Raw genomic sequence first — 26,868 nt, 5'->3', positions numbered from 1 at the left:
CCTCCCTCTGGCTGAGCTGCTGCAGTGTATCACAGGAGTCCCCTGGCCGCAATGCATCATGGGAAATGTAGGTTGACTGGGGAGCCCAGCCCATAGGAGAGAATGGGGGCCATGAGGCTGAGGCACCCGAATTATAATTCCCATGAGGCAGCACAGGCAGATGTAGATTAACTTTGACCCAATGACCAGAAACAAAAGATTTTGTTTCCAGTCAACAAACTGAACCCAAATATACTGGTATATGCGCAAATCAACATTTTTCAGAACTTTTGGTTCCATGAAAGTTTTGATATTGACTTACTGTCCAGATTTGGGATAAAAACAAATATTGATCTATTATAATTTACTGTGGGGCAGAAATTTTGTTTTTGAGCAGCTTTAGCAAATAGGTAGGGGTATTGGAGCTGTAAGTGTTATCACATCATTCCTCTGTTCTTAGGTCTTGTTTATTTTTTACCATCTTGATTTCAGAAAATGGAATCTTCATTCTAATCCACTTTAGAGAGAATGGTTTAATAACCTAAGAGCCAGGAACTCCATAGTTCTGTTTGTCTTTGCCATTGACTCTCTTTGGGTATGTCTACACTGCAAGTGCAGGTGTGATTGTAGCATGGGCAGGCAGATGTGGTGGCATGGGCTTCAGCCAGGCTAGCCTCCCAAGTGCAAGTCTTCTGGGGACCCTGGTATATACTTGTGTTGCTAGGCCTCAGCACCATTTGCTCACTGCTACTACTGTTACCATGCCTACACATGCTATAATCACACCTTCACTTGCAATATAGACATACCCTTTACAAATCACTCACGACTGGATTTTTACATGCGTTACTTCCATGCTCAGCTTTGGCTCAGATTGCTACTCTAGATGTTGAGGAGAGAGCAGGAGCTACTTACCCAGGGCTCTCCGTTCCACACTGGAAGGAGAGAGGACTGAGAGAGACTAGAAGTGACCTGGCGGCCTGGCCCTGTTCTTCTTCTTCACCAGTCAAGCAGCCAGCCAGGCACACAGTGTGGGATACATAAGATACTTCATGAAAAAGGACAAAGTAACTGACTCCTTACCCAGAGCAAAGTGGGGGAGGAATTCTGACTCTCTGAGTCTGTTTTGTCTTTGGCCTGTTGCGGGGGGTGGCTCAACTAGGCTTGCTAGGTGTCCAGTTTTTGACAGGAATGTCCGGTCTAAAAGGGACCCTGGCAGCTCCAGTCAGCACCGCTGACCGGGTTGTTAAAAGTCCAGTTGGCGCAGGGCTAGCAGGCTCCCTACCTGGCTCTGCATGGCTCCCGGAAGCAGTGACATGTCCCCCTGGCTCCGAGGTACAGGGGCAGCCTGGTGGACTCTACGTGCTGCCCCTGCCCCATGCACCAGCTCCACAGTTCCAATTGGCTGGGAAATGCTTGCACAGAGCCACCTGGCTGCCCCTACGACTAGGAGCTAAGGGACATGTCGCCACTTCCAGGAAGCCCCTCAAGATAAGCGCCACATGGAGCCCGCACCCCGATCCCCTGCCCCAGCCTGTAGCCCCCTCCTACACCTAAACTCCCTCCCAGAGCCTGCACCCCTTCCAATCCCTGCCCCAGCCTGGAGCCCCATCCCACATCCAAACTCCCTCCCAGAGCCTGCACCCCCTCCAAATCCCATGCCCAAGCCTGGAGCCCCCTCCCACACCCAAACTCCCTCCCAGAACCCACACCCCGCAACCCTCCCACATCCCAACCCTCTGCCCCAGCCCTATGCCTCCTCCCGGACACTGACCCCCTCATTTCTGGCCTCACCCCAGAACCTGCACACCCAGCCCAGAGCCCATACCCCCTCCCACACCTCAACCCCCTGTCTCAGTCTGGAGCCCCCTCCCACACTCCAAACCCCTTGGCTCCACACATCCCCCAGCCCAGAGCCCCCTCCTGCACCCCCAAACCCTTTATCCCTGGCCCCACCCCAGAGCCCGCACCCCAACCCCCTGCTCCAGCTGAGAGTCCCCTCCCACACACTGAACCCCTCATTTCTGGCCCCACCCTGGAGCCCGACCCCTCCAGCCAGAGCCCGAACCCCCTCCTGTACCTAACCCCCTGCCCCAGCCTGATAAAAATGAGCGACTGAGGGTGAGGGAGAGTGAGTGACAGAGGGAAGGGGGGATGGCCTTAGTGCGGGGGCGGGGCCTCAGAGAAGGGAGACAGGGTCAGGGCCTTGGATAAGGAGTGGGGCAAGAGTGTTCGGTTTTGTGCGATTAGAAAGTTGGCAACCTAGACTCAGCTAAGAGCTGCCCTTTAGCCGGGGTATATTGTGAAGTTACATTCTAGCCCTTAACATCTCTGGTTCAGTTTTTGAATCTTTAAAAGGAAATGATGGCATACACCTGTCTCTCTGGGGTATTAATGAGGTTTTGCTAATTTTTCTAATATACTTTGATCTCAAAATTATCTGTAAAAGTGGTAAGTCCTACTAACTTTCCGTGGATGAATTTTCAGTCTTCAGTCATCTTTTCTGCCCCTAAGGGCCAGCAAAGTGCATGCAGGGAGATGTTGCAACTGAAAGTTTATGTTAGAGACAATTTTCATAAAAACAGAGTTTGAGGCATCTGCTTGCAGGACTCTGTGGGCTGTGTGCCATAGTCAACTTTAATTGAACAAATATGCTTCAAACTGAGGGACACTCAACTGATTTTCTGCAGAAGGTTCCTGGTAGCCAAATAGCAATTTGTAATGAAACTAAAGAAGTTTTGAGAAAAAAAATAAAGTACAGAGAGAGAAGCAAAGGCTGGAGTAAAATTTTCAAAAGTGCCTAAGTGACTTAGGAGACTAAGTCCCAGTTTCAAAAGTGATTCAGGGACTAAGGCATTAAGGAGATTTTGACTCCTGTCTACATCACTTAGAAAAGTGGGATCATAGAATCATAGAAGTGTAGGACTGGAAGGGACTTCAAAACGTCATCTAGTCCAGTTCTCTACACTCAAGGCAGGACTACGTAATAACTAGACCTTTCCTGACGGGTGTTTGTTTAGCCTGTTCTTAAAACCTCCAATGACAGAGATTTCACAACCTCCCTAGGCAATTTATTCCAGTGCTTAACTACCCTGACAGTTAGCAAGTTTTTCTTAATGTCCAACCTAAACCTCCCTGGCTGCAATTTAAGCCCATTGCTTCTTGTCCAGGATGAGGCACTTCAGAAAATTTTACTCCTAGTGAATTATATTTTGCTGAGTATCCATTTCTGTACATAGAATCATAGAATATCAGGGTTGGAAGAGACCTCAGGAGGTCATGTAGTCGAATCCCCTGCTCAAAGCAGGACCAACACCACCTAAACCATCCCAGCCAAGGCTTTGTCAAGCCGGGCCTTAAAAACCTCTAAGGATGGAGATTCCACCACCTCCCTAGGTAACCCATGCCAGTGCTTCATCACCCTCCTAGTGAAATAGCGTTTCCTAATATTCAACCTAGATCATCCCCACTGCAACTTGAGACCATTGCTTCTTGGTCTGTCATCTGCCACCACTGAGAACAGCCTAGCACCATCCTCTTTGGAACCCCCCTTCAGGTAGTTGAAGGCTGCTATCAAATCCCCCCTCACTCTTCTCTTCTGCAGACTAAATAAGCCCTGTTCCCTCAGCCTCGCCTCATAAGTCATGTGCCCCAGCCCCCTAATCATTTTTGTTGCTCTCCGCTGGACTCTCTCCAATTTGTCCACATCCCTTCTGTAGTGGGGGGACCAAAACTGGATGCAACACTCCAGGTGTGGCCTCACCAGTGCCGAACAGAGGGGAATAATCACTTCCCTCGATCTGCTGGCAGTGCGCCTGCTAATACAGCCCAATATGCCTTTGGCCTTCTTGGCAATGAGAGCACACTGCTGACTCATATCCAGCTTCTCGTCCACTGTAATCCCCAGGTCCTTTTTTGCAGAACTGCTGCTTAGCCAGTTGGTCCCCAGCCTGTAGCGGTGCATGGGATTCTTCCTTCCTAAGTGCAGGACTCTGCACTTATCCTTGTTGAACCTCATCTGACTTCTTTTGGCCCAATCCTCCAATTTGTCTAGGTCACTCTGGACCCTATCCCTATCCTCCAGTTTATCTACCTCTCCCCCAAGCTTAGTGTCATCTGCGAACTTGCTGAGGGTGCAATTAATCCCATCATCCAGATAATTGGTAAAGATGTTGAACAAAACCGGTCCCAGGACCAACCCCTGGTGCACTCTGCTTGATACGGCTGCCAACTAGACATCGAGCTGTTGATCACTACCCGTTGAGCCTGACAATCTAGCCAGCTTTCAATCCACCTTGTAGTCCATTCATCCAATCCATACTTTTTTAACTTTCTGGCAAGAATACTGTGGGAGACAGTATCAAAAGCTTTGCTAAAGTCAAGATATATCACATCCACCGCTTTCCCCATATCCACGGAGCCAGTTATCTCATCATAGAAGGCAATCAGGTTGGTCAGGCATGACTTGCCCTTGTTAAATGCTAAAAGAGAATCTGTTTGATGTAAAAAGAAAGCCCTTGAAGACAAAATTAATACATTTTTCTAATTAAGTGTTCATTCTTGATGTCCTTAATCAGTCTTTAGGCAACCTCTCCCCCATCCCCTGGAGTTCAGAGTAAACATTGAAGGACTGGATCTATAGTTGTAAAGGTTTGTTTACTGTGTGCTTTCTACAAGTCATTGTGCTCAATACAGGGATAGCTGGATGAAATTTAATGTCCTGTGATATATGGGAGGTCAGACTAAATGATTTAATGGTCCATTCTGGTCTTAAACCCTGTGGATTTTATGACTTTAAAGAATGGCCAGTTTTTCAAAGATTAACACATTCTATATCAACCATTCCAGGTTAAATAATTGTAATCTAAAATTAGTGTAGTAAGACAAAATTCATTAATGTGTATCTGAATTTCTGGAAGTCTCTGTACTTCACCTACTTGTTAGAAAGTGAAAGAGCTCATCAGCATTTCCTGTCAAAACACAGATATGGTGTTTGGATGACAAATCAGTGCTTAGGCCTATTTGAAAAAGTACCTAAGTACATGCATGTGCTTAAATCTCATTTACTTCAATGAGACTTAAGCACATGTTTAAAGTTAAGTGCTTTCTTGAACAGGGATGCTTTCCTGAATCAGGGCAATAGCCCCAAAATTGATTTTTTTAAAGTACACATGCATTCCTTGCTTCCTCCACAAGCCTTGTAGGTGGTCTGAAGACTGTGTGAACCATCCATTATTTTGCTCACAGAACATCCAAAGCACAAAAGCCCACACTTGCTGTGGGTTTGACTGAGGATCTGTTTCAATATGGATTTCTCGCATAAGCACAAGCTTTAGGGCTGTACCCTGTAGTGCTTCCTTATGCAGAACTCATGTTGGTAACAATTGAATTTTGCTTGAGCGAAGACTGAATAGAACTGGGTGAACTATTTTCAGCAAATAGTGTATTCAATGAGTCTAAGCCCCTTTTCAACTCAGGAATTATCCACTAAGAGACTTCCATTTGCATTAATTTGTTAACTGAAATTATTCAATGAATAGTTTATACAAATATAGTTCAACCTGTGAATTTCTCACACACTGTTAATATGACTGTTCCTTCACTTATTCACTGTTTACCATTTGCTGTTCACAAAGTAAGACTTGTCACCTAAGAAACAGGATATTGATTCTGCCTCCTGATTGGAAGATTCTCAAATCCCAAAAGAGCCTTGTAAAGAGATGCTCAGATACTATAGCAATGAAAGCCATATCTGTACCTAGAAAGCTACAGACACTTTCAGTACTGATATAAAATATCCCAATATTTTCTCTTACCAGGAACAGTCTGGTAAATACAAAATTAATTGTGTGAATGTTTGTGGAACGCAAATAAAAGGGACAAATCAGACATCAAGAATTATAACATTCAAAAACCAGTCGGAGAACACTTCAACCTCCCTGATCACTCAATAACAGACCTAAAAGTCGCAATTCTCCAACAAAAAAATCTTCAGAAACAGACTCCAATGAGAAACTGCAGAATTGGAATTAATTTGCAAACTGGACACCATTAAATTAGGCTTGAACAAAGACTGGGAGTGGATAGGTCATTACACAAAGTAAAAACCATTTCCCCATGCTAATTTTTTCCTCTACTGTTACTCACACCTTCTTGTCAACTGTTGGAAATGGGCCATCCTGATTATCACTACACAAGATTTTTTTCTCCTACTGATAATAGCCTACCTTAATTGATTAGTCTTGTTACAGTGTGTATGGCAACACCCATTGTTTCATGTTCTCTGTGTATATATATCTTCCTACTGTATTTTCCATTGGATGCATCCGATGAAGTGAGCTGTAGCTCACGAAAGCTTATGCTCAAATAAATTTGTTAGTCTCTAAGGTGCCACAAGTCCTCCTCATTTTTTTTGCTGATACAGACTAACACGGCTACCATTTTGAAACCTGATTTAAAAACAGTTCATCTGTGCAGAAATATGATCTCTTTCATGATCGGGGAGATTGATGGTAACATGCTACATAAAAGCCTGCCAGTCACCCAAGGGAAAAGAGCTTGATGGCTGCTTTGCATTCAGTTTTTACAATATTTCTAAAAACTCTGGAGAAGGGAAAAAGTGGTTGTGACCCATGTTCTGAATTCAAAATCCTTATGAGAAATCACAGAGCTATGTGATTAATGCACTTATTAGGAACCTTGATACCACAGTCACCTCACCTGTACTCTGACTGCTAATTTATCTCACCCCAGATTTATTTTAATTTTCCAACATTTTAGCAGCTGCAGACTCTCAATAAAATCAGCCTACCACAAAAATATTTTGTTCTCTATATATGTGGAATTTCCTCTGTCCTCTTCAGTTTTCCACTGGACCAAGGCCAACGACAGACAAGATTCTACATTCCTGCACCAGAGACATGTTTAAGTCCCAGCATTGCAGAACCCTCCAGAAGCAGAAATGGGAGCTTTCTACCATTACACAGGAAGGATTCCCAGACTTCCAATGGGAGAAAAATAAGAATAATGCATTATTTAAATTAAATAGCCACCTTTGATATTTTCTTCATTTAAATGATATGAGATGCTATATGTTGTACACAAAGAACTATTGCATTTGTTGACGTTGAACAAATCATCTTATCAAAATCTATGCTGAATTCTTTGTGCTGTTGGGGCCTGGTCTAAAGCCCACTGAAGTCAACTGAAAGATTCCCATTGACTCCAGTGAGGTTTGGATTAGGAGTCTGAAGCACAGAAGAACTTTCTTTCCCCCTTTCTTGAGCAGGCATATAGTTGGGAAGGATGGTGTGCCAGTACGGGTTTAGTATGGCATGATGCAGCAACTCATTTGCATGCCATAGGCAGTCCAAAATGGCATTCCTTATGCGTATGACCTCACATATATGGTGCGTGCAAGGCCACGGTGTGCAGAGGATGCCATTTTGGGGCTGGATCGGAATCATCCCACAGGTTGGATTTGCGTTGCCAGTTGGATGGCGCACAGTTGGTTGGGCATGCAATGTGTGCGGTGCACTCATAGATGGCGCGCCACTGGTTGGGAGAGAAAGAAAGAATGGAGAAAGAGAGGCCACTATCGGCAAAATATAAAGATTAAGACTGTTAAAATTAAATCACATTAGCAAAATATTTAAAAAGACTGAACATGGCTGTTAGCTATACTCTTTCCCGTCCATCTACGAAGTCCAGCATTGTCTCTCTTTCCTCGCTGATGTCTTTCTTGCCATCTTCGACCAGTCTATGAAGGGTGCTGTAGTGTTGCTCACTGCTGTTGAAAGAGTAGAGTTGAGAAGCGTCTTCCCAGGCCTGGAAGGTTGGCATAGGAAAGGCGCCTGGTTCTTTGTTCTCAAAAAAGCTCGTCAGGTTTCGTTCACTGAGTTTGGTAGAATATAGCTGGAAAAGTTGTTCCAATTGTTCTCTCTCCTTCTCTATGTAGATCCTCCAGAACTTCATTTGGAGGTGGCTGATTTTAGATTGGCACCTGGCACAACAGGTGGTTAACAGAGACAAAAGAGCTGTAGTGACTATGATGCACCACCCTAGAACCTGGAAAAGAAAATAAACAAGCCATGCACTTAAAAAAAAACAAACCCTGAATCTAAATTTCACTTAGATCAGAAATAACTGACAGTCACAGTTCTTCATGTTGAGGATACAGTATTCTTTTCCCAGCCTCAGTGTGGATCTCTTAGCCACAGTGTAGATCAATATTGCATATTTCTTTTTATTCATTTTGTACCCAAAACTCACACTGATGTCAACAGGAGTTCTGTATTTTGAGAAAAAACAAATATAGATATATAGATATATATATGCCATAAGTGAGGATCAAGAATACTGAATACCCTACATTTTTTATTTTGCCACAGATTTGTGTGGTTTTTAAATTATTATTTGTTATTTGTATTACTGTCGTGCCTAGAGGTCCCTACTGAGATAAGGGTTTCATTGAGCAAAGTGCTGTACGCGCACATAGTAAGAGACAGTCCTTGCCTCAAACAGCTTACAGTCTAAATAGAGAAGACAGATAAAGGGTGGGAGAAAGGAACCATATTAATCCTATTTTGCCAATAGGGTACTGACGCACAGAATGATTAAGTGACTTGTTAACAGTTACAGGAAGTGAATCCAGATCATCCAAATCTACTGCCTTAACCACAAGACCATCCTGTGTCTTTTATAGTTTTCTTAACTGGCTGGTAGAAAAGTCAAAATGATCAGCCAAAGCATTTTAAAAATGCACCGCATTATTTTAAAAATGAAGCTTCCCTCTTGCAGGAATGGTGTCGTATTTATATAAACCCATCTCACAAAATAGGTTAGAGAAGATGGTATCAAGGTCTCAGCTGCTCAGACTTCAACACAGAAATATATGGGTGTATAACATGTTTGATATTGCTCAGTGTGTTTCATCACTCCAAGGAAAATGTATGTCTGGAGAAGAGGGCAAATTAGCACTAGAGCTGGGTGGGGAACCGTTTTCCTGTCCCACAAGAATTTTTGAGATTTCAAAAAGTGTTCCCATCCTGAATTGGGATGGAAAGTCAAAAGCTTACAAATTTTCACACATCAATAATATGGGAGGAGTGTGTATCAATCATCAATAATATGGGAGGAGGTTAAATCAAAATGTTTTATTTCAATTTTTTAATGATCTTTTTTAGTATAAGTTAACTAAAACTTCAAAACAAAAGCCATTTCAAACAAACAACCTAAAACTTCCTTCTAAAAATGTCAAAACAGGATGTTTTGACATTTTAAAAACTTTTGTTGTCAACATTTCTTTTACTGAGAAATTTGTAGAAACCAATCCTTTCCTGCAGGATTTCAACCAGCAGCTCACAGACCGGTGCTCTAACCACCAGCCCCACACAGACATACCCCAGCCTTTCCAAATTGAAATGCTCAGCTGACAGAATTCCATTGTGCAAAAATGTGTGTTTTCATAAATGTGAAGACCTCAAATGTTGCTGTAAAATGGAATTGTCATTCTCCAGAGAGCTGTAATAGTGATGATATGGAGATCTGCAACCTGTCATGTATAAATAATTACCAGGTAAAATCTATATTTACCTGAGAGAAATATATAAACAATTTCCTCACAGAAATGTGTGAAACAGAGCATGCTGATGAATCATTTGTTATTTTTATTGACTAAAAAATTTGAGGGGAGGTGTTTAAAGAACAGCCTCATTTTGCTTATTTTCAAATCATGCTGGTACTACCTGGAAGAATTTGTGACATAAATTTTTTCCCATATAATCCATCCTTTTACCACTTCAGTGCTCCCCTCTGACATGGGGAACTCTGTGCTTCTATGATCTAGCTGCTCATGCACAATCAGCTAGCTAGATAACTTTCACTGTTTCCCATATATGCAACTTAAGACCAATAGACACACGTCCAAGCTTTTAATTCTAATTTTCTGGACACTGATTTTTGTGAACAATAAAATATCCCCCTGCACTGTTTGTAACCCATACATTGCAGGATTCTTCCAGTGCATGAGGACCTGAAAATTAACCTGTCTCCAGCATTGGCAACTGTTATACATTGATGTGACTGTTGTATGATGATAATTTTCTGACTGCAGGATATTTCTTCTGCTTGGGATGCAGTAACTTGACATGCATCTTTCCCTCCTTTCCTTTCTCTTTTTAATTTATTTAGTTCTTTTTCACCAAGTTTTCTTATATCACAAAGCAATGAACAAACATAAAATAGAATTGTGGGATATGAGTGAGTAATATGTCTTTACCTTTGTATGTTCTTTGTTATTTCATTGTAACTGTTATAGTTCTATTTTCCTTCCTATAATAAAAACATTTCATACAGAAGTGAAACTAACTAGTCCATTTTCATTATCTGAGATGAGAGAAATGCAAAATGAAATAAGCCTTTGTGACAGGGTCAGGCCAGATGGCTATAAGAGAGTAATTTTTTTTTGAAGCAAAAGATGTTTTTTATTTGCATAACACACTTACAAAGTAAAAACAGCAGCATATGCAATGTGTAACACAGCAACCAATCACAATTGTTTTCTCATTAGCTTCAGGAGAGGGAAGTGTTCAAGCTTGCCCGGGCCCAGAGCGTGGGGCTTCCTCGACTCTCGTGGTCTTCCACCCCCTCGAGTTACCTGGTGCCACGCCCGAGTGTCACCAACAATTCCCTCCTCTGAAAGCACCCAACAAGAGGGGCAGACTGTGGGGTGGACAATTCAGGGGGTGGGGGTGACATGCACCCACGTGTGAAAGAACCCCTCTAGGGTGGTGGTGTCTGCAGCAGCAATGGCTGGGGCCCCTTACTCTCTCGCCCAATCAAAGGGTCAGACAAAAGGACCCGGATGGGGACACCAAGCAGAGAATCTCGGACAGCGCCCACTGCTCCTCAAAAGCATCAAGGGAATCGGTGGACGCCGCCCAGAGGAACTCCGCCCGGATACGTGAACAGACTGAGGATCGGAAAATCGCCCCACAGTCACAGGAAACTCCATCGGCCAACCTCCTCTCTCTGGTTTTACAGATGGCCGTTTTAGCCAGGGCCAGGAGGAGGTTAACTAGGAGATCCCGCGACTTTGTGAGGCCACGGATAGGGAGTGCATAAATAAAAAGGTGAGGGGAAAAATGCAACCAAAAACGTAATAGGATATTTGTGAGGAGCTGGAACAGGGGCTGCAGCCTGGTGCACTCCAGATATACGTGCGCTAGGGTTTACCTCACAACACAAAAGGGACAAATATCTGGGATGTGAGTGAAACGTGCCAAGTACGTGCCCGTGCTCACAGCTCCGTGAAGGAGCCGCCAACTGATGTCCCCGACGGGCCTTGGAACGAAGGTGGAATATAGGCTGGCCCACCGGGGCTGCTGACTCTCCAAAGGTGGCAGAAGGTCTCGCCACTTTGTGTCGGGGCAGGACACTAGGGTGAGGGCGTGAAGGGTGTGGAGCGCGAGCGTGTATAGATGTTTCCTTGGCACGGTTTGGAAGCGTACCAGCTGCAGTTCATGCAGCCAGCTCGCAGTGAAGGGGTGGGGGGTCGATTGGATCTGCGGGGTAGGGGTCCAATTAAAAAGTCCGGCAGGCCTGGGGTAGAGGGTGGGCAGGGCGTGCTCTCAAGCAGGACCTGGTCGAGGTAAGCTCGAGCAGCGGGCGGCAAAGCAGCCTTCACCTCCTGAAGTACGCGCTGGGGGGTACGAGGTCTGGAAAGCCCTATGCGCCGGACGAGCGTCAGGGGATCCAGCCAGTCTCCCCGGTCGTAGTCCAGGAGGTCTCCGACTCTTGTGACTTCTGCCAGGATAAAGCTCTGGCACACCGAGCGGGACTCCGCCACCTGCACACGGAGCTGGGGGTTGTGTAGCAGGGGCTCCGCGAGGAGATCTGCCCCCTCGGTGGCCGCCATGGACCTGGTCGTTAAAAACAATTTCCAACTCCGGAGAAGGTCTTGGTAGAAGACCGGCAGCCTGGAGAGGTCTCATGGAAGACCTCCCGGATGGAGATAAAAGAGCTGCCGGTCATATCGAAGTCCTCGGATGCAGCGTAGGATGGCATGTGCCAGTGTGCTCCACGCCGAACTGCCTGCACCATAGAGGAGTCTCTGTAGGGCCTGGAGGCGGAAGACATGGACCTGAGTGTGTAAACACTTCAGGCCTTGTCCTCCTTCCTTCAGGGGTAGATGAAGAACCCCTACAGGGGCCCAGTGCATTCCTGACCAAAAGAACCCCAGAATCGATGTCCGGAGGTTGGTCAGGAAACCCGGGGCCGGGACCAGGGTGTTGAGCAGGTACCAGAGCATGGACAGGACTAGTTGATTAAGCACCAGCACTCTCCCTTGGAGGGAGAGACATCGGAGTAGTCCCATCCATTTCTGGAGCCACTCTATCACCCCGCCTTCTAAATTTTCCCAGTTCTCCAGTGGAGAGGGATGCATGGCGGAAAGGTAAACGCCGAGGTAGAGCAGCGGACCCGCGCTCCACCGGATGGTCTGAAGCGCAGGTGGGAGGGAGCTTGCCTGCCGCCAGTCTCCTACCACCAAGCCACAGCTCTTGATCCAGTTGACCCGGGTGGAAGAGGCTGCCGAATAGATGGCCTGGCAAGCCTCCACCCGCGCCAAGTCACCGGGGTCCTGGATCACGAGGAGCACGTCATCAGCGTATGCCGACAGGACCAGCCGCAGCTCTGGTTCCCGCAGCACCAACCCTGTCAACCTCCTGCAGAAGAGACAGAGGAAGGGCTCGATCACCAGAGCGTACAGCTGGCCTGAGAAGGGGCACCCCTGCCGTACTCCTCGCCTGAAGCTGACCGGTTCGGTCAGCGTCCAGTTGAGCTTAACCAGACACTCTGCGGAAGCGTACAGCACCCAGAGAAAACCCACAAACTGGGGTCCGAAGCCAAACGCCTGCAGAGTGCTCAGGAGGTACCCGTGGTCCACCCTATTGAACGCCTTCTCCTGATCTAGGGACAGGAGGGCGAACAACAGACCGTCTCTACACCCGAGTTCCAAAAGGTCCCAAACCAGAAATAGGTTATCAAAGATACTACGGTCCGGGACGATGTAGGTCTGGTCTGGGCGGATCACGTCCGCCAGCACAGACCCTAGCCGCAGCGAGATTGCTTTCGCTACGATTTTGTAGTCCGTGCTGAGGAGCGAGATGGGATGCCAATTTCGTAAATCACAGAGGCCCCTTCTTCTGCAATAAGGCGAGCACAGCTTGCCTGCACGAGAGAGAGAGGACCCCGCTCTGCAGAGACTCGGCCCAGACGGTGACTAGGTCTGGGCCGAGGACGTCCCAAAACACTCAGTAGAACTCCATGGTCAGCCCGTCCATGCCTGGAGACTTATTAGTGGGCATACAACGGAGGGCTTCCGAGAACTCGGCCAGAATGAGAGGCAACTCTAGCCGGTCTCGGTTGCTTGCGCTGACCATAGGGAGCTCCTCCGAAAGCACTCTGCAAGCGCTAGGGTCGGTCGGATCCGGGGAGAAAAGACTTGCGTAGAAGGCTCAGACCCTCCCGCACATCTCCGCCGGTTCCGTGAGGGGGGTGCCGTCTTCTGCCAGGAGGCAGGTGACGTGTTTCTTGGCCCCCCTTGTTTTCTCCAGGGCATAAAAGAAGCGGGAGCCGCGATGCATCTCCCGAAGGAGGTGGATGCGGGATCGAACAAAGGCGCCCCGGGCCTGATGGTCCTCGAGAGCCCGGAGCTCCTCCCGCTTCTCCCGGCACGCTTCGCAGAGGGACGGGTCCTCGGGATCGGCGGCCAGGCGCCTCTCCATCTCCAAGACCTCCCGTTCCAACTGCTCTATTGCTGCATTTCTCCGTCGGCTGGTGCCCCAGGTGTAGTCGCGGCAGAAAAGCCGGGTGCGCACCTTCCCCAGGTCCCACCATCGCCGAGCCGAGCGAAAGGCACGCCGCTGCCCTCGTCAGGCCAGCCAGAATTCCCGGAAGGATGTCACGAAGCCTTCGTCCTCCAACAGGCTGTTGTTAAAATGCCAATAGGCCGGCCCCGGCCTCTGCATAGAGGGAGGCTGTCATGGTGGCTAGGTGATGGTCAGAAAATGGGGCCAGCCGAATGCTGGAGGAGTGGGCTCGTGAGAGATGGAAGCGTGATAGATAAATGCGGTCCAACCAGGAGTGGCTAGACGGATGGGCTTCCACCGGACTAAGGTGAATGTGGAAGTGTCATCTGGGTGGTGGTCACTCCAGATGTCCACTAGGGAGTGATGTTCAACTATCTCCCAGAGGGCGTCTGCGGTGGCCAGGCACTGCTAGGTCCCCGAGCGGTCTCGCTCCTCGAGGGTGGTATTAAAATCCCCTCCCAGGACCAGGCACTCATGAGAATCTAAGTTGCCGAGGAAGGCGGACGCCTGCTGATAGAATTGCAGCCGCTCCGGCTTTATGTCGGGGCATAGACGTTAACCACAAGCCCCTCTATACAGACCCGGAGTTGCAGCAGGCGACCCTGCATGGCCTCGGCGACCCCTAGCACCTTGGGCCGTAGGTCGGGAGAGAACAGGGTCGCCACTCCAGCCTGCCGAATTGTGGAATGGCTAAAATAGACCCTGTCCCCCCACTCCAGCCGCCAACTATCTTCGGCGGTCGGATCTCCTGCAGGAAAATCACAGAGTACCCTCCCTCCCGAAGGAAGGAGAGCACCTGGGACCTGCGGAGAGCCATCCTACAACCCCGGGTGTTCAACGTTGCAATGGTGAGAAGTGTCATGGGGAGGGCCGGGGGGGATCCTCACGGGCAGGGATGCTCGCATCCCCCAGCAGGCCGCGCGACAGTCCCTGACCCATCCCGAAGGGGAGTAATTGGTCACGGAAGATGCGGACCCACCAGTAGGCCGTGGCATCCTGCTTCTCTGTCCCTTTACCTTCTCCCATGAGGGCCCTTGTGGCCCGGAGGATTTGAAAAAAATCCCCCCATCGCTGGAGAGCAAGCTGTACCTTGTTGCGGGAGCCATGGACATCCTCTAAAAACTTCTGCAGCTCTCCTCACAGCTCATGGGGGGGGGGGAGTTATGGTTTCCCGGTTGTTCCCCGGCAGGGCCCTTGGTGCAGCCCTGTGGTCCACTAAAACGGACAAGCAGGGTGCAGACCCCCGACGGAGTGCCTAATGGGCTGGAGCTTCTAGGCCCGTCTCAAACCCTGGGGCGGTAGGGGGCGGTGGAGGGAAAATAGCAGCCCCTAATGGGTCGGGGCAGGAGAACGCAAAAGCCGCTCCCTGGGGGTCATCGGTTGGAAAAGGGAAGGAGACAGCCCCAGGGGCGGCGATAACATTGCAGGAGGTAGACTGGATAGGGATAGGGGCAGGGGCAGGATCAGAGGCGAGGTTCTGGGTTTCGGGAGGTGAGTAGCTGGATGATGGTGCCTCCCGATCTGGCTCGAGGGTTAAGGGGTAGGGAGGGAGCTCTCAGTGATACCGGGCACAGACTCTATGGTGAATTTAGTGGCTACAGCATCAGGAGGTGGATTATCTTCTGTTGGTCCCCTGCCCGGAAAGTAAATCGATTGCTCCGCACTAATGGGGGGTGCCCCTGGCGGCTCGTGTCCTGGCCGCACGGAGCCGGCTGTCACCTGAGCAGGCTCAGTGGTCATTAGCGGGGTGCCATCAGTGGCCAGGTCGATGGAAGAGTCCAGGGGCTCCTTGGAGGTGGGAGCAGAAACAGCAGTTAGGGGGAGGGAGCATGGGGAAAAGAGGGGTGGAGTGAGGTCGCCCAAATCGAGGTTTTCTGGCAAAAGATCGTCCTCCCGCTGGGCGACCGGGGTCAGATCTAGGGTCTCGATCTCCTCGAACATGGAGGAGAGGACATTTACCATCGCCCCGGGGTTCTCCCCGCTGGCACCAGCCATGACGGTTGCCTTGGGGTTCACGGGGGCTTCGGGTAGGGTCTCGGAGGGGAGGGTCTCCCGTGGTGGGGAGACACTCCCTTCTGATGCTACAACGACTTTCCTGGCTGACACTGGTGGATGGGACGCATTTGTGGGCAAAGCGGAAGGTTTGGCATCGGTGCCCCCCTTCCTGGTCTTCCGGGGGGCCTCTGCCTCGGGTAGATGAGGCAGAGCTCGAGCCTTCCGCTTGCCTCGCTTCCCCTGGACTAGGGCCCAGCCCTCCATGGCATCATCAGGGGGCTGGTTAGCAGGGGTCATATCAGGGGGTAAAGGCGATGGCTCAGGGGCTTGGGCGGGGGATGGTGGGGCGGCATAAGGGAGGGAGGATTCTCCCTGGGGCAGGCTCACTCCCATGCCTGGTGGTATCTCTGCCCCACCCTCCTCCATGGGCCCTGCCAGGTTGTCAGCAGCGAGGGCGAGGCTCTCCCGCTTGTCTGGGCATTGTAGGGGAGGTGCCCCTTGGGCCTGAGCGGGAGAAGTGGTGGTCTGAAGAGGAGGGGGGGCAGGTTCGGGTATCGGGTGGCCAGGGGCATCGGCAATGACGGGGCCGATGTCCTGCCAGGTCTCGGGTATCCCAGGTGCCCCTCCTTGCCGGGCTAAGGGGCAGTCCCTCTGGACATGCCCTGACGCCCGGCAGAGGTAGCACAGGGCTTCCCCCCTGGAGAAATACACCCAGTAACGGGCCTCCTGGTGGGGGACTAGGAAGGACCCCTCGAGCGCCTCTCTGTCATGCGCCGCCAACAGCAGTAGAAGCTGCACTTGCCGGCGGAAGGAAAAGATGTGACGGAGGGTGGGGTCCTTTCAGCCTAACAGGAGAGGGCTGATGACAGAAACAGGTTTCCCCAGGGTGGAAAGGGCAGGTAACAGGGCAGCACTGGGGAGAAAAGGAGGGACAGAGGTCAGGACCAGGTGGACGCCCAGGTCCTCCAGCGGCTCTAGGGGGACAAACAGCCCCTCCCCCCCCGCCAGGCCCCTCTCCACCGCCTCCTGGGTGGCAGCCTCCGATGCTAAGAAGAAGACAACCTTCCCATACATTTTGGAGGCTGCCATAATGGCCGAGGGCCCCACCACCCTCGCCAATGCCCGCACGTAGGTCTCCACGTGGGGTGAGGCGGGCACCACGAGGCATCGGAAACCGTGCTTCCTTGTCATGGTGGGAAAGGGGCCCTGGCCATTGTTGATGGTGGCGGAGGTGGTTGGCGGGAGAGATGATGAGGCGGCAGGCGGGGGGGCTGCGCTGCCTGGGCATACGTCGTGGGGGGTGAGGGAGGGACACCCGCAGAGCCGGTGGAGGGGTCAGTGGTGAGGGACACCATGGTCGGTGGCAGGGCCGCAGCAGTGGGGGTGGCCCCTGCCATGGAGGGCCTGGTGATTTTAGCAGGGCCTTTCCCCTTCTTCTTGCCCTGGCCTTTCCCGCCGGCTGCAGGGGCTCCCCTAGAGTCTGGGGAGGCGGTGGGCATAGCAGCGGCAGAGGTCACCCCAGTGCCCTCCATTGCCGATGCCCCAGTGGGGGCAGTGGCAGGTGGTTAACTGGAGTTGGGGTCAGGTAAAAAGGGACAGACTGTGGGATGGGCAGTTCAGAGGGGGGCACATGAATCACCATCCAGAGAGTCCTGTTTGGTTGGCTAGTGCTTCTGGCCCACACGGTGGAATTAGGGCGAGAAGCTAAGTCCAGAGGCAGATGTTAAACAGCCAGCAATGACGATGGAGGGGGCAGTGATGAGGATAGTAGTGTGGAGGGGACACAGATGGATCGGGGGGCAGCTCCGTGCCACACCCCCTGTGTCCCTACAAACACAGTCACGACACAGACAAGGCCTCCCACAACACGAGGGCACAATTTGAAAGTTACTCAGTCTTGGGCCCCCTCCACAGCGATTTGTAGATTCCCTGGGCGGTGTTCCTCCGGTAGACGGCTGTTTCCCTTCCTTGTCCAGGCTCTCTTTTTCACAGCTCCAACATTCCAGGGATGCCGGAGCAGGTGATAAGAAATTCTCTCAGCCGGAGATGGGTCCACAAACAAACAGCAAGCAGCTGGGTCTGGGAGCTGGGTCCTTCCACTCCCCCCCTCCGGGGAGCAGGTCAGCAGGCCCCCCCTCTCTCAGGGTGGGGGGTTTCAGCTGGAGAGGCAGCAGCGTCCAAGGGTGGGCGGGGGCTGGGGGACTAACAGGCAGCCGGCAGCCGGCCACCACTCTAGCAACAGCAGAGAAAGAAAGAAAAACAACAAAAAGAAAAAAAAAAAGGGAGAGAGGTGGGGAAGCCGAAAGCAGGGGCAAAAAGCAAGAAAAGCCCAGGCCAGAGGGTAGCAGTAGGAGAGCAGGCTAAGTAGGTCCCTTTTCCCTGGGTAAGGCAACAGGGAAGGTTTTTTTTTTTAAATTTTAAAACAAAGTTTATATTCTTGGCTATTCAGCAACATCTGTGGAAAGCCTGTAAACAGTCTTCACAGATTGCCAGCATTCTGCTCAATATAGTCAATTCAATGTCCAATTTAACAATTACAGCACAGATAATGTTAGACGCATTTTGAAACCACCACATATTATTCTGTCAAATTCAATCAGCACCTAGATTCTAGGGCCTACATAAAAGAAATAAAAGTGGCAAACACACCCCTATCCTAACAAACTCCTCATTAAGAAAAGGAATTACTTACCCACAAAAGCTATTAGTTTCTAAAATGAACAAATTTTCATCCAAGACAAATTTAAAGAACATTCTCTGTTTCCTGGAATGATATACATTACAAGAAGTTTGTAATTAAGAAGAATGGGTGAGGTTGTGGGGAAGTGTGACTATTATACATGTAGTATAAAGAACATTGTTCTTTGGTCTGCATACTGGATTTGTAACTACTGTGACAGGGTCGGGCCAGATTGCTACAGGAGAGTGATCCTAATGGGATCCGGGAAGTGGGCAGGCTTCACTAAAGGATCCCCCCCAGCTACAGAAGAGTGATAGAAGGCAGATATATTAGTCCCAGGTTAAGTAGGTCCCTTTTCCCTGGGTAAGGCAACAGGGAAGGTTCCAAAACAATCAGGAACCTTCTGGATACAATTAAGACAGGCCAATTAGAACACCTGCAGCCAATCAAGAAGCTGCTAGAATCAATTAAGGCAGGCTAATCAGGGCTCCTGGGGTTTAAAAAGGAGCTCACTTCAGTTTGTGGTGTGCGTGTGAGGAGCTGGGAGCAAGGGGCACTAGGAGCTGAGAGTGGGAACGTGGAGTGTTGGTGGACTGAGGTGTACAAGCGTTATCAGACACTAGGAGGAAGGTCCTATGGTGAGGATAAAGAAGGCGTTGGGAGGAGGCCATGGGGAAGTAGCCCAGGGAGTTGTAGCTGTTGCACAGCTGTTCCAGGAGGCGCTCTAGACAGCTGCATTCCACAGGGCCCTGGCCTGGAACCCAGAGTAGAGGATGGGCCCGGGTTCCCCCCAAATCCTCCCAACTCCTGGTCAGACACAGGAGTCGACCTGGACTGTGGGTTCAGAAGAACGGCCAAGCTGAGGGCTGCCGTGAAGCTCCAAGGTGAGCAAATCCGCCAATAAGCGCAAGACCCACCAAGGTAGAGCAGGAACTTTCTCACACCTTATAAACTGTTTACAGGAAATCAGCTGTTTAAAAATAGCTTTGGTTTTAACAATCTAAGATGCTATTTGTAACACAGTTAAAAATCTATCATTGAATTTTTTAAAAATCTGATAGTATCTCTTCAACTAAATGACATCCTAGAGATCTGACTTTTTAATTACTTCAGCCTTCTCTAGCAATGCAATACATTCTTCTCCCAAGAGTCACTCTCCTCCACTAAAGAAATAAACTTTCTGATTCCAATTTTCTTACTCGTGTTGATTTCAGTGATCTACTTGAGGAGTAAGACATTACTCAACTTGAGCAAGTATATAGAATCTGCCCCTCACCAATTCGATATTGTTTTGTTGCATTGTACAGGCATTCTGATTTTAAATTACTATGTTAGCACCGATGTTAGGATCTCATGCTGTTAAATCCAAAGGTAATACAAAACTTTATTCTAAATAACAAAACAATTATTCTGTATTTCTTACCTGAGACTGTGCTTGAAGCGTCAGTTTTAATTCCTCACTCTCCGAAGAGGACATGGTGGTTTTGCCACAAGCTACTTTGTTCAGCTCTTCCCAGCACCTGACAGATTTGTTATTGCAGAGTGTGTTTAAGTACCCTGGATATTTCAAGCCACTCATGGCACATTCATAAAAAGTTCCATTGAGCAAAGCCACAGAAAGCCACATCACAGGAGCTATCAGAACATTTAAGGTGATTTGTCCAAAGACATAAAAGAAACGGCAGCTGTTCCCTTTGGGGAATATTTTCCTGGGATTCAAACAGCAGCCTGTGAAAAGTTTCCACATCCTGCTATTCATGAAATACCCAATAACTAGCAACACCCAGGCTGGGGCAAATAGAAATACCAAACCATAGATGAAGTTTTCATTGCTGCAGGGACACTTGAAAGCAATGAGAGAAAATAAACGTTCGCTTCCCACGGTCAGTAGAGCCATAAAACTGTAACCAATGGCAGTTTTCCGGTTCATAAGGAATTTCAGAATGGTTTGGATACCATCCATGTTTGATTTCCACAAAAGAGACAAAAAATGAGGCTTTGTTTATTGTGCAGCAGTTTATAACAATGTATTAGGGAGGAGCTCTTGAGAAGAAAAATACCCAGCCAGTGTCTGGTTTAGTGCAGCCTAGATAAAGTGATGATGTCACTGTATATCCTTCCTCACAAATACACCCATATGGGACTAGCTACTGGTGAAGCAGATTTTGCATATCGACAGTATTATGAATCTGTATTGCTCTGTTGTCAAATAAAAACACAATCTCCATCATCATTCCTGGTATTTGACTGTAGCTTCACATGAGAATGAAACAGAAATACATAGTAGGTGATCATGGGAATTCTTGAGCAATGATCAGTGTTTACAGAAATATACTTAAAAAGCCTGGATCCAATTTGGATTTCACATATATTAGCAAAAATGAAGTCTCACTCTGCTGAAGCCAATGGAATGACCCCAGAGTAAAACCCTGTATGTGGAGGGAATCAGTGCCCCTTTATTACACTATTTGGAATCCAATATAGGCCCACATTCTCTGCTGTGTCTAGCTTATGTGGGGTACAGCAGAGTAGGAAGCTGTCGGAGAGCCAGTCATAGCTCCCTGATTCTCTGTCTGGCCTCAGCCCTTACTGCTGTTCTCATTGGTAAACTGAACAATAGAATGTAGCATCTAAAAGCTTCTAGCCTGTTTTACACTCAGTAGTTTCAAATGGCACATTTTTTGTCCCTTTACAGGTTGCGTTCAAGATGTACCTTGGGATTACCCCTAGTGTGAGCTGCAGTAACACAACAGAAAATGAATTCTTCTTAATGCTGGACAAGAACCCTTTAGTGGACTTTGTGGAGGAGCTCCCAGCAGGACGATGTTCACTTTGCTACTGTAACCTCCTTTGTGGTGTTATTAGAGGAGCCCTGGAAATGGTAAAGAACTGGACACTGAATTTTTGTATATCTGTTGTTACTTATAGATATAGGAAAGTGGAACTACAGGATAAGTAAATGTAATATCACTTATAAATATTTAATCTCAGTATCAGACTTAGCAATAGCAACTCCTGCACCCCACCAACTATACCAAGTGAAATTATGCTCTCAGTTTACACCACAGTAAGTTCAGAATTACTCTAGCCAAATAAATGGAGTTGCTCCATTGTTACACTGGTGTAACAGAGAAGAATTTAGCTCAGTAAAATAATAATTAAATGATGGTACATCAAAAACATTACATATTTTGTTTTCAAATCTCAGCTTTTAGAAAAGAATAAACAGAAAGAAGCCATAACTCACATCATGTTGAACTTGCAGGGCCAAATTCAACTCTGGTATCACTTTACTGAAGACAGTAGAACTGCACCAAGGATGAATTTTGTCCACAATCTTCTTTCCTACAAACAATACCTAATTTGCCACCTAATATATATTTCCTAGGTACCATAAGAATGGAAAGTTTTATGTATAGGGCTGTAAATCAATCTCAAGATTCTGATATTTTATAAGGGTATTAACGGAAGTGTTATTTCACGGTGGGGGGAAATTTGAGATTACAATATGAAGCTCACCTGTTTTATGTTTCATGTCCTCAGAAAAAAGCAAAAACACCATTCTGACATTAGGCACTACTAACCAAAATATTGGCATATTGTTAGCAGAATGAAATTTGTGTGTAAGGAGAATATAATTTTAACTCAAATGTGATGTGCAATTCTTAAGGGTCTCTGTAGAATTCCTTTATAGTGAAACTTTAGAAAGGGGCCCCTCTTGTGGTGGGAATAAACAGCTGGATGAACTAAATGAAGAAAAGGAAGAAAAATTACTTTAAATGAAGTGACGAGCCCTGTTTCTCTCCAGGTTCACTTAGTGGCAGAAGTTACCTTCGTTCAGGACAGACTGAAGGGGGACGATGTGACAGAAATAGGAATTACATTTTTAAAGAAGCTCGAAGACAAAAAGCACAAAAGAAAGAAGTGAAGCTGATAGAAGGAATCCTCTCTAACTTACAGTTTGCCCATTTTTATCTATTTAGGAAGAAAATCCAATGGTGGTAGTGGCTTCATTGGTTCAGGTACAGTCACATCTTAGAGAGGTAAAGACATCCAGAGCATGTACTCAAAATGTACTGTCACCACCTTGCAGAATTCAACATAAAATCTTAAAAAGGCCCAGTCCTTTACTCCTTTCACGGAAAATCCCATTGATTTCATCAAAAGTTTTGCCTGAGTAACAAGCGTGTGACTGGGCCCCAAATTTCCATCCTAATTCCTGTTCTTTTTCATTAGAAATGTGACTATTTTCTAGTTTGCTCATTAGTGATGCTTCAAAGACATAAAGAACTGTATTCGTTCCAATATGTTTTTCATTCTAACCCTTATGATTGTGAACAAGAAATTGTTTTGCTATAAATTGCGCAGTTTCTCATTTCAATGCATCTTCCTTTGTTTCACTTGTGATTATGGTTTTTCCTTCATTTTGCCCAGTCTTTCCCACTGAAATCAAAGAGAGATGTGATTCCACTGGGAGCAGGTTTTTCTGTAGGCAAACATGACAACATGCAGTTTTGTTCAAGTGCATATAGCAGGCCTACAGAATTTTTCTGAATAAGGGAATACGGATGCTTTTTGAGACTAAGCACCTTATGCAGCTCTAAATTGCGTGTTCTTCTTGAGAATATAGAGATTGTTAGCAAACTGAAAAAGCATGATGTATTATAATGCACAGTCATCTTAAATATGAGCCTCACCCAAGTAAACTGTAATAAAACATGCAAACACTATTGTGTCACCAATTCTTCTCTGTCGAGGTACTTACATGGCCCACATCACCTCAGTTTCTGAGCACCTCACAACCTTTAATTGATTTTATCCTCACAAAATCCTAGTGAGGCTTGGTGGTAGTGACCTAATTTTACAGATGGGAAATTGAGGCACAGCGTAGGTTAAATGTTTTACCAAAATAACACAGGAAATCTGTGGCAGAGGTTGGAATTTAGCCCAGGTCTTGAGTTCTGGTCCATTGGCCTACCACTAGACCATCCTTTTTTATCCTCCCTCGGGGAGCCAGAATTCCCTATTTTTATTACAATGCAAAATAATCAATATTAATCAATCAATACAAATGCTGCCCATGGTAAACATATGACCCTGTTACTGAAACTCTCGTCTTCATCTCCCTTTCCCGCCTTCTTTTGTCCATTATGTGCTAAAGGCAGGACAAAGCAAAGCACAAAAAATGTTTATGCATAATTAAAAAAAGAGAAATGTATCCATTAGAGTCCACATTTCATAAAGGATGACATTCGTCTTTGTGCTGAGGGTCAGCACAAAACCTGTATATTGCTTAATTTAGTGGGACTTAAGTGGTGCCGCGCCTAGGTCTCACCTAGCATGTGAAAAAATATTTACAGGTTCAAAAGAGGGAAAAGACCATTTCCTTTAAAAATCCCAGAGTATAAAAATTCAGCTAACCACAATCTGCTGGTTCCTCAGCCCAGTGAACTCAATGGAATATTTGCCATCGACATCAGTGGTGCAGGATGAAGCCCAATGTACACTGGCTGCTCCACACATACAGCTCTTTAACTCCTTTCAAGATGTATGCGGAGGTAGAAAATGTATAAGGTAGTTAACAAAGTACAGCACATTCAAATTAGTAAGCTCTGGCCTCAGTACCAAGCATAACGAAGCTGAACAGTATCAAATTCTACGGTTTCACTGGTTTTCTGTTGCATACCCAATTCTGGGAAAGAAGAACAATGACAGAATTTAATTTATGCAAAACAGTAACATTATGGGTGTATTTGTTTTGTATAAATAACATGAGCACAGTAGACGCATATGAGAAAAGAGGGAACATCCCCTGGAAAGCTATTTGGTTGGTGTGTGTGGGACAATGTATCCCATGGAACTACACGGAGTCCTGGGTTGTGCTATTAGACAGTGGAAGACATTTGCCATCTTGCCTGAGGAGGTGCTATAGAAGTTTGATGAGAGAGAGAAATTATGGCAGAAAACAGGTCATTACCAGAAAAACAGAAATGAAGAATGAAAAGTGAAAAAATATAATGAGTTAACAAATTGTAATGCTAATGAAAGCTGACATTAGCTAAACTGTTTCTCCCTCATCTAAGTTTACCATTGTATCTTGTACCTCATTGGAATCATTTTCTTTCATGCTATCTTCCACTAGTTTATGAAGTGTGCTGAAGATCTGCTGGTTAATGTTGAAAGAGTCCAAAGCAGAAGCTTCTTCCCAGGCCCGGAAACTTGGCATGGGAAAGGGTTCCAGTTTCTTGTTCTCAAAAAAGCTTTTCAGGTTTCGTTCGCTCAATTTGGTAGCATAGTCCTCAAAATATTTTTCAAATTGTTCCTTCTCCTTCTCAGTGTAGATCTTCCAAAGCCTCTTTTGGAGATGGCTGATATTAGATTGGCAGTGACCATAACAAGTGATCAACAAAGACAGAAAAGCAGCAGTAACTATCACACACCACCCTACGACCTGTTAAAGAAAGGATAATTTGGTATCGAAGCACAAACAAAAGGCTACAATAAAAAAACTGATTGAAAACTCAAATTAGATCGAGAATAACTAGTGTTATTCTGGTTCTTACTGTTGCATTGAGACTGTGTTCTTTAAATGCTCAGGAGAAAAAGCCTTGAAAAGTGGTAATAAAATACAAGATTTTGAAAATAAAGTGATTCCCCAAGTGTCAATTCTATTCACAAGCAGAGTCCCTAAGGAGAATTCCTAAGGACCGTCACTATAGGCAGAGATTAAATTGGATGTCATTTTCAGGATAATATGATCTATACAGTTATGTAAATATTATTTTTCTGTATACTGCACCTTTACATTTTGAACAGCTCTAACCAAAAATTAAGTCTCAGAACTTTAAAACTGGGATTATGGACTTGATCCACAGCCCACTGACGTCAAGAGAAAGACTCCCATTGACTTTAATGGACTTTGGATCAGGCCCTACTATTATAAATCCAGAATACATGGAATAAATCTTATTGTCTGAAGTATTACTGAATGTTTATGACACACTATTATATATTTTCAAATGATTATTGTATGTACACATGAACTAACTGTCTACATTACTAAATGGTTGAAAGTGAGGTACAAAATTTAAAATAATTGCTGGGGTACTTCATGTCTTGCTATAAAAAAGAGAAAGTCTAAATGAGGTCTATTCAAAGGAATGAGCCCTCTAACAAGGTACCAATATGTTTTTCTTCCTAATTTTAAGCTCAAAAAAGCTTTATTCCAAAAGAATTGTCTCCTGGTGTTTAACATTGTTGTTCTACTGTTGCCTTCAGGGTCAGCCCAAGGCTTGCACAAATCCTGAGGGCTGTACACTTTGGAGGAGCCTTGTTGTATTATGAACTCCCCTACAAAATGACCAACCACTGTCCCAAAACCCTTCAAGATGAACGGAAGGAGCTTTTCCACTCCCAATCTTTGAAACCCTGCCTTTACTTTGATTAAACCTTTTGCTCATCCCTCTTCTCAGAAACGTCAAACAACCTGAATTATCTAGCCACATTGCTAAAATTCTCCCACCTCCCTCTGTTGACGAACATCCTATCAAGCCCTTCTGAGCTGCCAAACCCTTCCACACCTTGGTGTGCTATGCCGCTTATAGAAAACTGCCTGAGGCAATGGATATTTCACTTCTCACACAGTCCCACAAAACGCAGTCTGAATCCTGCTTGCATTGCACTGAAATATGTATTTGAAATTTTTTAAAATTATAGTTAAACTCACTGGACACTTGATTTTAAGGCCTCATGATAAACAAAAAGAATAACACAAAGCATGATTTAATTAAAATGATATCTTACCTGCGATTCTGCTTGAAGTGTTAGTATTATCTCCTCAGTCTCCCAAGAGGACAGGGAAGTTTGGCCACATGCTACTTTGGGAAGCTCTTCCAAGCACTTGTTGGATTTATTGTGGCAAAGCATCTCCAGGTACTTCGGATTTTTTGAGCCACTCATGGCACATTCATAAAAAGTCCCATTGAGCAAACCCACAGAAAGCCACATCACAGGGGCTATGAAAGCCTTTAAGGTGATCTGGCCAAAGGCATAAAAGAAATGGCAGCTTTTCCCTTTGGGAAATAGTTTCCTGGGGTTCACACAACAGCCTGTGAAGAGCTGCCAGGTACTGCCATTCAGTGCAAACCCAACAAACAGTAGTATCAAGGCTGGGACAAAGAGATACACCAACCCATAGGTGTAATTTTTGTTGCTGCAAGGACACTTAAAAGCAGAAAGAGAAAATAAATGCTCACTTCCCACTGTTAGCAGTCCCATCAAACTGTAACCAATTGCTTTCTTTTGGCGACTGAGGAATTTGAAAACTGTTTGGGAGATACCCAT

The 26,868-nt window shown here is 46.6% G+C and overlaps 3 protein-coding genes across 4 annotated transcripts in view; 1 reads left to right on the top strand and 2 right to left on the bottom strand.

Annotated features, from left to right (window-relative positions):
• Window positions 1-23,289, top strand: part of TRAPPC3L (trafficking protein particle complex subunit 3L) — a 51,419-nt gene extending 28,130 nt beyond the window's left edge. For both annotated transcript variants that reach the window (XM_073337117.1, XM_073337116.1), the window contains 2 exons: window positions 21,221-21,406; window positions 22,334-23,289. In XM_073337117.1, coding sequence (XP_073193218.1) covers window positions 21,221-21,406; window positions 22,334-22,453 — 306 coding nt within the window. In that variant the 3' untranslated portion in view covers window positions 22,454-23,289. The remainder of the gene's footprint in view (window positions 1-21,220; window positions 21,407-22,333) is intronic.
• Window positions 7,433-20,488, bottom strand: LOC140908956 (calcium homeostasis modulator protein 5-like). Its single transcript, XM_073337115.1, has 2 exons — window positions 19,949-20,488; window positions 7,433-8,046 (listed from the first exon to the last, which is right to left on the bottom strand). The coding sequence occupies exons 1-2, from the start codon at window positions 20,486-20,488 to the stop codon at window positions 7,657-7,659; spliced, it is 930 nt and encodes a 309-aa protein (XP_073193216.1). The 3' UTR covers window positions 7,433-7,656.
• Window positions 23,290-24,583: 1,294 nt separating the features above from the next.
• Window positions 24,584-26,868, bottom strand: LOC140908782 (calcium homeostasis modulator protein 5-like). Its single transcript, XM_073336656.1, has 2 exons — window positions 26,329-26,868; window positions 24,584-24,976 (listed from the first exon to the last, which is right to left on the bottom strand). The coding sequence occupies exons 1-2, from the start codon at window positions 26,866-26,868 to the stop codon at window positions 24,584-24,586; spliced, it is 933 nt and encodes a 310-aa protein (XP_073192757.1).

Source organism: Lepidochelys kempii, chromosome 3, assembly GCF_965140265.1.
Source record: "Lepidochelys kempii isolate rLepKem1 chromosome 3, rLepKem1.hap2, whole genome shotgun sequence".
Taxonomy (NCBI): domain Eukaryota; kingdom Metazoa; phylum Chordata; order Testudines; family Cheloniidae; genus Lepidochelys; species Lepidochelys kempii.
Note: the sequence above shows the minus strand (reverse complement) of the source record. Positions and strands in the feature narration are given on the sequence as shown.